Source organism: Etheostoma cragini, chromosome 18 (genome assembly GCF_013103735.1).
Source record: "Etheostoma cragini isolate CJK2018 chromosome 18, CSU_Ecrag_1.0, whole genome shotgun sequence".
NCBI classification, from domain to species: Eukaryota; Metazoa; Chordata; class Actinopteri; order Perciformes; family Percidae; genus Etheostoma; species Etheostoma cragini.
In genome coordinates, this window is record NC_048424.1 from 20,410,857 (window position 1) to 20,420,842 (window position 9,986).

Genomic DNA, 9,986 nt, shown 5'->3' on the forward strand with positions numbered 1-9,986 from the left:
TCTTTCAACCTCTGACGGAACACTGTGATATCCAATCAGATGCCACAGACAGCACAACTCTGCCACACATTACCCGTGGTAAATGTGTGTGTACATGAGCTCCAAAATGCAGTACAGGTTTTGTAAAGTAAGAGGGATGATCTGGACTGCTTAGTCAGGGATTCAAAAGGTCTCAATAAAGATCAATTTAAGTTAGGATCCAAGAGGGAATGAGTGAACACACCAATTCTTGCTAATAAACCAGTGGCCTGCTTTTAAGGCCCCTTTGAAATGAAAAGACGGTGCACATTAGTACGAAATATGGTTAAGGTGGTCTGACCAGCAATACCACACCAGCTCTTTTACTTTGTCAGATTTGATAAATACAGGTAGTGTGGGTGACCTGATGTAGAAGGAGCGATAGCAATAGAACAATATCAAGTTTGATGTCTACTTTGTGTGATGACTGCATCCCAACTTTGACTGTATTTCATTGGGAAATCAGAAGGGTAACAAAGCACATCCCTGCCCATCCCCTTAGTTACTGGGTATACAATGCCTGCTATTTAAGGCAAGGTTAGGCAACAATTGTTCTCGATTCAAAATGTATCAATCCAACCAAAAACCTTTTGGATTCTCAAGTACTGTGTTTTTTTAGTTGGCTCGTGTAAACATATGTTTGAGCTCATACCTATGGTTTGAGAAGCCTGGGTCTAAAATCTTGTTTTCACCCTCTATTTCTGATAATCTGCACATATACAGTATGTAAATGTGACTATTTGCAATTGATAAAAAAAAAAAAAAGAAGCTTTATGTGCCCACAAAGAGTTTATATTTGCCCTCAAAATGCATCAGCTCCTATCTTCTTCCTATCTTTAATTCAAACCCCAATAATAACATTTATGCTCATGCCAACAGTCATTTGTGAAGAAAAGTGTCAGTGTTTTAGGCTGTCTCGATCCGGAATAAAACTCTTTGTATACACAATATAAACAAATCTTCTGGGAAGTCGCTATAAGCCAGACGGAGTGGGGGGGAAAAGAACGGTTGTTAATTGTATCCTCAAATAAGTGTGACAGAGTAGAAAACGCCATTCTAACTCCACAGATCTAGTCACTGGAACATTGTCCTGTATGGCCGCCACACGGACAGAAAACAGCTGACACATTACACATGAAAGAGCTCAACACGCTCACCGTGGAGACGGAAAATAAACACATTCAAAAGCCATGTTCTAAAACGTCAGTGCCCAAAGACAGAATTTGGCATTAACACATCCAAAAAAAAGCAGTGATAAACAGATATATATGTTCAATAATATGTGACAAGAAAGAGCTGTGAAAACAAACCGGGTGTATGTAGGGACTACCGTCCAGTTCAAACCCACAACACGATCAGCTGATTTTGGCCTTCAGTTGCCCTGCGCTGGGGTAAAAACAGACCCGGGCATCCTTATAAACTCAGTCCATTAGTTGTGTGTACAGAGAGAGAGTGACACATCATGTTTGTCCCCATCCAAGTTGTTCAAGACAGGACAATCAGGTCCAGTCCAGTCCCCGAAGTCCAGTTCTCTGAACCCAGCGATGCGCACAACCAAGAGGTCCAAAAGAAAAAAAGGCCCCGAAAGCAGAAACCGAGGATTCACTATGCCAGCGTAGCGAAGGCACACGATCAAAAAGATGAATATAAGACTTGTTTTATCCCGCTCTCGGCTTTTTCGTCCAACTTCAGTCCGATCCAGTTTGATCTGGCTCGATCCCGTTTGCTCCAAGCGTGACAAAAGTGCTAGAACGCGAGAGACAGAATTGTGTGTGGATTTGGGTGCGTGCATGTGTGTGGTCACCATAGAAAGATATCAACATTTAAAAAGTTCATTTTTATATGTTAACAATATTTAAAATACACAGGGTTACTCCCTACGACTGCATTGATAACCGGCCTGTGGTAAGTGCATCTCAAAGCTAGTCACCCAAAACTCCACCGGCTGTACCGTAGGTAGAAACTGACCATAGCTTGCTTATAGTATTAGATATATTGACATGATTTATGGTTTTACAACAACAGTAAAGTCTTTTTTTTCCAACTGCTATAAATACATTTCTTCGAGAGGTTTCACAACCATCGAACTGTATGCCACTGTTTGTACGCTCAAAGTGAATGACACACTCAGTTGTGTTGTAAAAACACACACTCCTTCGGTTCCGCAAACTCACACGGTCACGACTTCTCCGTACACATACAGGCACATGTACTTTGCGGGGCGGAGGCCAAGCACGCTTATACACACACACACGCACATGCACGAGCACGCACACGCTCACACACACACACACACACACACACACCAAAGACATAAAGGCACAAGGTATTGCTAATGTTGAGGACCCATTGGGAACATGATCTGTCGAGACGTGTAAATGACCCCTTTCACCCATGCATCCTTTTTCTCCTCACGGTAAAAACAGCTTCTAAGGGGAAAAAAAAGAGACGCTTTTTTCCTTTCTAATTAACATGCAAAAAAGAAAAGAAAAAAAAAGAACACACCCACCCACAGAAAACAAAACCTACAGTTCTACAGTACCAACAAAAAGGTACACCATTTGGTATTTTAGCGCAGACACACTCAGGTTAGACGTGTAGGACTTCCAAAACAGAGAGCCGATCATCACGTACAAATCTTTAGAAAAAGCAGAGAGAGGGTTGTATAAAAAAAGAGTGGGGACAAAGGAGAAGGGGGGGGGGGGGGGGGGGGGGGGGGGGGGGGGGGGGGGGCGCGTTGTCAGCCGTCACAGACCCAGCAGAGACACTCGAAAAAATCCAAAGAGTGGGATAAGATACATCCAGCTCTCCTTGGGATTTCTTTCAAGTACTAAAACACTTTTGACTACTGTTGTGTCCGGTCGGACACCGACAGTGTTTCAGGGCAGACGGAGGTGAGAAGGGGTTCACTGGACAGGCGCGAGACCAGATGAGACCACCAGAGTCAGTGAGCTCCCGTGGGATCCAACATGGACCAAAAATGTAGGAGGAGGTGGAACAAGTGATTAGCCTTGCCGTCGGAAAGCCATCGGTTGGCGTGGCGATGGACTTTCTGGGCCGAGAGGAGGGAGGAGTGGACAGATAACCGCGCTGTTGTGTCTCTCCGTCGCCATAGCAGCAGCTGGACTAGAAGTTCCCCCATTACGCGCGTACAGATGCACACAACACCAAGCATTACTTCCTCGCTTTAGCCCAGTCTCAGGCAGATTTCTTCTCTGTCATGGGCAGTCGGCCTCCTCTTCACATCCGGTTCGTCTGTTCCGTTGTCCCGGTTACCAGCCTATGAGGTTGGCTTTGGCCTTTTCTGTCAGCTTGCGAACACGTCCCTTTGAGGAGGTGCCAAACGTGATTGACGAGTCCTCAAACAGCAGCTGCCTCTGCTCCTCCTCGGAGTCCTCTTCCATGTACCAGGCCGACCGTCGGCCCTGGTTACGTGTGCGCATGGACCCTCCAGCCTCGTCTCCTTCCTCCTCGTTTGGAGACTCCCTCTGATTGGATCGTTGAGGAGCAGTCTGGGGAGGGGGCGTGGCCTCTTCGTTGGCCCTCCTGCTGCTCCTCCTCAGTGGAGACGGCTCCGGCGACTCGGCGGGAGGAGCGGCTTCATCAGTTCTCACCGCTCGGGGCCGGCCCCGCCGCCTCGGTGTCGACGGCGCGCCGGAGTCCGACAGCACAGACGTTTCCTGAGCAGAAGACGTCCCGCCTTCGTCCCCCGTCGATTGGTCGAGCTCATCGTCGGGGGTGGTGCGCTTGCAGGAGCTCCGGCTCATCTCCTCCAGCTCCTGCTTGCTCTTCCTGCCCCTCTTCTTGCCCGGAGGGCGGCCTCTGGGTCTCGAAGGGCTCTCCGGAGCCGGAACTTCTGGAGGACTCGCCGGTGGCTCCACTTTGGATTTCCGCCCCCTCCTCCCCACTCCCAGCGTCACATGACTACTGTGGCCGTTCAAGTGGACTGTGCTTGGAGATGAAGGGCTGGCAGGAGATCCTGAGGGGGGCGGGCATTGATTTACAGGGCGAAAGGGAGAAAAATATGCATCAGTAGCAGGCAGGTGACATTAAATGGCTATTTCATAACTTTAATCATAAAAACCAAGCATTGCACTGGGATTTCTTTGTGACACTATCTCTTACCAGGTGTGAGTCGTACAGGAGTCCTGAGTTTCCTCCGGGTGCTTCCCCCACTGTTACTGTCTGCGGCTGGAGAGGGTGTCAACCTTTGAGGAGCTGCCGTTGTTGAAGCTGACACAGAGTTATGAGCCCTCAGCGAGCGAGTGGACTCTGGCGAGGGCAAAGGGATAGTCGTTCAAAGGAGGTCAGTTGCGCAATATCTTACACGTGGTCAACTCTTGATGATAAACTTTGCTTTCTTGTCAAGAGTTAAATAAGAAAATCGACTCCAGGCTCAGGTCTGCACGGTGAATACCAAGCCAGCGGCTGGTTAGCTTAGCATAAAGACCTGAAACCAAGGGAAGCAGCTAGCCGGGTTCTGTCTGAAATGTAATGAGTACAGTTGGTGCGGTCTGTGTAGCTCCAACGTAAAGTCCCATTTCTGAGCAGGTGCACGTCAACTTAAGTGATATTGAATACAAATGCCTTATGGAAACAGTGAACATGAATATACATGAAATACGTTCGGTCTCATCGGATTTTCTCTTGATCAATAAACGGCTTATGTGATAAACGCTGATGGAAGCGTTATTTGCTGAATAAGTAAGGAATTGCGATTAAGTTTTAGGTAATTTTATGGTTGCAACCCGCGACAAAATGAAGAAGAAGTTTTAGTTAATTTCCGCCAAGTATTTCCTCTCTGTCTGCACCCATGGTGGATGTCAACAAAGACAGATGGAAGTGGACGGACGAGGAGACGAGAGACTTTCCCAATCAAGAAACGGCCAACAAAGGTTGGGACAAGCCGTGGGACGTCCTCTGGAGTCGATGGAAGACGCTCAAACAGCGAGACATGTCTCAAAAAAAGAGTCTCGCAGCGGTGCCGGAAGGACAATAAAAGGCAAGTTGCATCTGCGTCGTCATAGCGATGTGTTGTTTTCTTATTATAGCTCGATATGTTGCTATCAGCTGGAACATGAGCTCTATTCCAACTTGTCCGATATTGCTCATGTGTTGGTAGACGGCGCGATCCATTTTGTCTAGAAATACTTTGCTGTTGCTTGAATGTGGTGCGATTCAGGCAAAAATGAATGGAAACACCTGAAAATGTCTCAAATCAATCCGATATACCAATTTGATCGCAAAGCAGCATGTGACGTCATCACTAAAGGCTTTGGTTGGCTTTAAAGCCGTTGGATGGAAACACACTTTCACCAGATTTCTTCACATTAGTTTTTTTTTTACCAAACTTCAAATAATTTGATTGACAAGTGGATGGAAACTTAGCTACAGATTCAACACAGCTTTACAGGGGACTACTTTCCGGACTATTTCAGGATGGGGCGCGGTAACGTCCATGTTTAAGCAATCTCACCTGCTGCGCTCTGTGTGCTGCCTCCAGCGTTATGTGAGGAGGAGGAAGAGGAGGGTGGAGAGTGTGTAGAATGGCGAGCCGCGCTCCGCGTACGCCCTGCGGCCGCTGTGTCCACCTTCCCGTTGACCAGCTGAGGGGGCTGTTTGACGGGGACGCTCTGTCTCAGAGAGGAGGCCCGTGAAGGTGGTGGTGATGGCTCCTTTTTTCCCGTCCCCCTGGATGATACACGTCTCTTCCTCTCTGGACTAGATTCAGGACGGGAAGAACGATTGTCAAAAGATCCCAGCTAATTCACATGGAAGACTATGAAAGAATGTCCTGTTTTCTACCTGGACGCGGTGCTGCTAGCTGGAGATTCGCTCCTCCTCCTCCTCTTCATGGCGTGACGTGTCTGTCTGTCCGTAGTGTGTCGTGTCTGTCTGTCCGTCCCCTGTCTGGTCAGTTTATTGGTCAGGCCGTGGATGGCTTTGTAGTCGGCCAAAATGGAGCTGACATGCTCCTCAAACAGTGCAGAGAGCCTCAGACTCATACTGTAGATCTGGAGACACAACAAAAGGACGCACTGATTCAACCACCACACTTAAGCCCGGTTCAGAACAAAGTCTCAGCTGTCTAAACCGGCCCGTTTCAGCTAGACTCAAGCCAGCAGCTGTTGCCTGCGACTCAGCTCGTCAAGTCGCCAGTGGCTGGTTTTAGAACACGAGGGCCGTCACCTGTTTCAACAGCCAATCAACTCACAGCGTTAGTCAAGTCAGTTACACGCTGTCAGCTGGTTGAAATGGCAGAGGATGGGCAGAGTGCGAGCCGCGGGTGTGGCTGAGCGAGTTAGAGAGTAAAGGAAGAGAGGCAGCGGTGAATCGGAGAATTAAAAACCATTTCATCGCCACTAGAAGAGCAACTTTAGCAAGTATCTCACTGTCACTCTCCTCATTCATATTTTTATGAACCCATGCTAAAGTTTAAAGTTTATAAAAACACATCTTTTGGAAATGAATCTTAATGCCTTTATTAAAAAAATTCGGGAAAAATCCAACCTTTTAAGACCACAAATTTTCTTTGTGAATGAATAATGGATCATAAATAAATGAAAAAATGTTCCTTCTTAAAATACAGGGGGCCTAAGTATACACCCCCCTATGTTAAATTTTCATAGAGGCAGGCAGAGTTTTATTTTTAAAGTCCAGTTATTTCATGGATCAGGATACTATGCATCCTGATAAAGTTCCCTTGGTCTTTGGAATTAAATCCCCCCCCCCCCCATCATCACATACCCTTTACCATACATAGAGATAGGCATTATTTCAGTTAGCTTAATAGCTGGTTTGATTTTCACCGAGAGATGATCTTACAAAAAGTCCCCCATGCCTATTTCTATGTATGGTGAAGGGTATGTGATGATGTGGGGGGGGGGGGGTGTATTTAACATGGGGGGGGGTGTATTTCAAAAGAAAAACATTTATTTATCTACAATACATTATTCTTTAAATAAGATATTAAGATCAATTTCCAAAATATGTCTTTCTTATTTTTAATCAACTTTAGCATGGGTGTGTACAATTTCTCAGGTCACTGTACATTAAGCGTAATGCACCATGGTTTTAAAGAGTGTGTGTAAGTCTGTGGTTGTGCATGTGTGTCTCACCCGAGACTTCTTACTGGGCGTGTAAGCTTTGGAATTGCTGAAAATGAGGCGGACATCTTTGCAGAGCTCGATGGGAGATTGGTACTTTCCATCTTTGAGCGTGTTGAGAACGGTGCCAAAGTCCATCGGCGAGTCAACTATTTGCAGGTAGTCCTGAGAGCAGCAGGGGGAAGGGGGGATATTTCAGTAACAGGTTTCAATAGATGAGAACAAAAAAGAGGAGAGGAGAGGAAAGGTTGCGGGAGGGTAACGGAGTAAGAGATTTGGGGGATTTTGGGGTTTCACTTTGAGTGGACTGGAAAAAAAACTAAAGCGAAAGCAAAAGAATTCCCCTCTTTCGTCTGTTAACAAGAGAACTCTAGCCCGCTCAAACCTCCTTTACCACTACCACATCCAGTAGATCTGGTCTTCATTTCAGATGCTGAATGGAGACAATGGACAATCCCTTTAAACCACCACTCCTTTATGTCATTGAATTGTAGCCACTTGCGCTCTAGACTGACGGTAAAGCCAGATGCAAGGACAAAATAACTGAAAATCAATCTAATTTTTACGCATTAAAATGAGCCAAACACATGTTTCACACATACCGGGTATTCCTGCAGGTCCACGGGTTCTCTGAAGGGCTCCGAGTCTTCACACTGAAAGATGAGGTCCAGCAGCTCCTTACAGCTGCCCCGCCACGCATGGGGGTCGTACGACGGGGGTCGGGTTCGCAGTTGCCGCTGAGTGGGTCGACGGCCCTAAAAAAAGAAAATTAGGAATTATAATAATAACTGTAGTTACTGTACGAGCTTAGCCGGGAACCAAGGAAAAAAACTTTTTTTCCTATTCATATTTTTTGCGATTCCACACCTGTTTATGGTTTAAAAAAACATCCTTCAATTTACATTTAAATTAATTATTTATTTATAAAAATGTATCCTTTAATTTACATATTGAAAATTTTTATTTTTATTTCACAGAATGTCAACTGTTGTGGACAACAGGATCATTTGAGTACAAAAAGAGACAAATTTGGTAGATTTTTTGGCACCATTTTTCCCAGATTATAGAGTTTTTATTAACCAAGAACACTTTTGTGTGAACATTTTTTTAAAGTAATTATTATCCAAGACATTCTGATTAAAAAATAGAAACATTTATCATTTTTGAATCCTCTTCCTTGCATTTTGCAAGGATATCGTTACTATTTAAGCTTAACACTTGTTATGTCCGAGTCCTTTGATTGGTCCCCTTGAATCCTTATAGTGGGATTTGAACAATGAACATAGAACCAATGTGGAACAGATTTTTTTTCTTCTTCCTTTTTCTTTTTTGTTAGTGGGGATAGGTAAATGGACTGGGTCGTAGTGGAGCAACTTCTCATGTACAAAGTGAGATTTTAGAGTTTATATGGTTTGTTTTGTTTTGGTAAAAAAAAATTAAAAACAATGCACGTATAGGTCCTGCTTGTGCATGTGTGTGTATTTCGAGCCTATGGGTAAAATGTGACATATCAACAGAGTGTAAACATGCAATAACCCCCCCAACCCCCCCCGCGGATCAATAAATGTATCTCTTCTTCTTCTTCTTTAACCCTCCTGTTGTCCTCGGGTCAAATTTGAACCCTTTAAAAAATATCTATATCTGTTTCTTTTGAACCAAATTATCACAAAAAAATGGATTGGATTCCATACAACGCTCTTTGCCAATGCAATTGATCACTTTCATTCCTCTGATCTTAACTATTAGTCAAAATGATTCATCATTTCTGCTTTTTTTACCTCAAATCTTAGGAACATCTCTATATAAATGATGGTTATTGACCATGAATTCCAAAACGTAGTGTAAAACTAGTGGTAGAAAGGTGTTAGTAGTGAACAAAAAGTCTAAGAAAAAGGGACAAAAATGTCAAATATTTGTCCGTTTTTGATCCGGGAAGTCAACACAAGGGTTAACTCATGTGGACAGCAGTCTAGGATGTATGGAACACAGCGCTGCTGTCAGATATTGTTACCTTATGGTTTCGTGTGGATGTTCCAGGAGTATTAGTATCCTCATCCTCTTCCTCATCGTCCTAAACAGATAAGAACAGGGGAGTTGAAGAAAGGTGAGCCTATTGTGCTCTGCTAAGCTTACGTACCTGTACGTAATGCCTTTCATGTGTAACATGATTTAACTCTCATGTGTAATGGAGTCTTTGAGCTGCCAAACCAGATCAACCGGATGAGAGTTCAACTCAGATTATTGTAAATACTTTTTCATGTAGAACTTGTGTTGCTTATACTATCCAATTCACAGCATGTATTGGAATCAGAAGGAAAAATGTGTGAAATAGTAAAAGTAAGCTTTTTTTATATACAAAGGACATAAACCATATTATAAATCATCAAACATCATAACCCCGACCCTAAAAAGAAAACTGGAGGGTCAACTTGAATATATGCACACACACCTCATCTTCAGAGTCCGAGAAGGTCGCCTTCTTCATAGTTTTGTAAAGGGGCTTGAGGTCCGTCAGATTTTGGTCCCTGAAGATTAAAAAAAGAAGACGAGATCAGAAATGAATCTATGTGCAACTGCTGTGGGACATTGAGTCAAGTTAAGTCAAGTTTATTTCATTACTGTGCTCACACCCGCCATTATACCTATAAAAACTAGAGAATAAATACAGTATCAAAAATACACTACAACATAATACTATGTATAATTACAATAAAAGAAAAACAATAAACACTTATAAAAATGGACGTTTAAAGTGCTTGTTGTTCCGTCTAATAGCCTGAGGTATAAAAGAGAAGGCATACCGTTTAGTTTGTGTCCCAGGAGGTCTTAGCCTATCACTATGCTCCATAACCCTGCCAGTCA

At 44.2% G+C, this 9,986-nt stretch overlaps 1 protein-coding gene across 4 annotated transcripts in view; it reads right to left on the minus strand.

Annotated features, from left to right (window-relative positions):
* Positions 1 to 635: 635 nt before the first annotated feature.
* phip (pleckstrin homology domain interacting protein) overlaps positions 636 to 9,986 on the minus strand; it is a 44,060-nt gene continuing 34,709 nt past the window's right edge. For all 4 annotated transcript variants that reach the window (XM_034899303.1, XM_034899302.1, XM_034899301.1 and 1 more), the window contains 8 exons: positions 9,574 to 9,649; positions 9,136 to 9,195; positions 7,727 to 7,879; positions 7,137 to 7,289; positions 5,824 to 6,032; positions 5,495 to 5,739; positions 4,144 to 4,290; positions 636 to 3,997 (listed from right to left, as the gene is read on the minus strand). In XM_034899303.1, the coding sequence (XP_034755194.1) occupies positions 3,291 to 3,997; positions 4,144 to 4,290; positions 5,495 to 5,739; positions 5,824 to 6,032; positions 7,137 to 7,289; positions 7,727 to 7,879; positions 9,136 to 9,195; positions 9,574 to 9,649 (1,750 nt within the window). In that variant the 3' untranslated portion in view covers positions 636 to 3,290. The remainder of the gene's footprint in view (positions 3,998 to 4,143; positions 4,291 to 5,494; positions 5,740 to 5,823; positions 6,033 to 7,136; positions 7,290 to 7,726; positions 7,880 to 9,135; positions 9,196 to 9,573; positions 9,650 to 9,986) is intronic.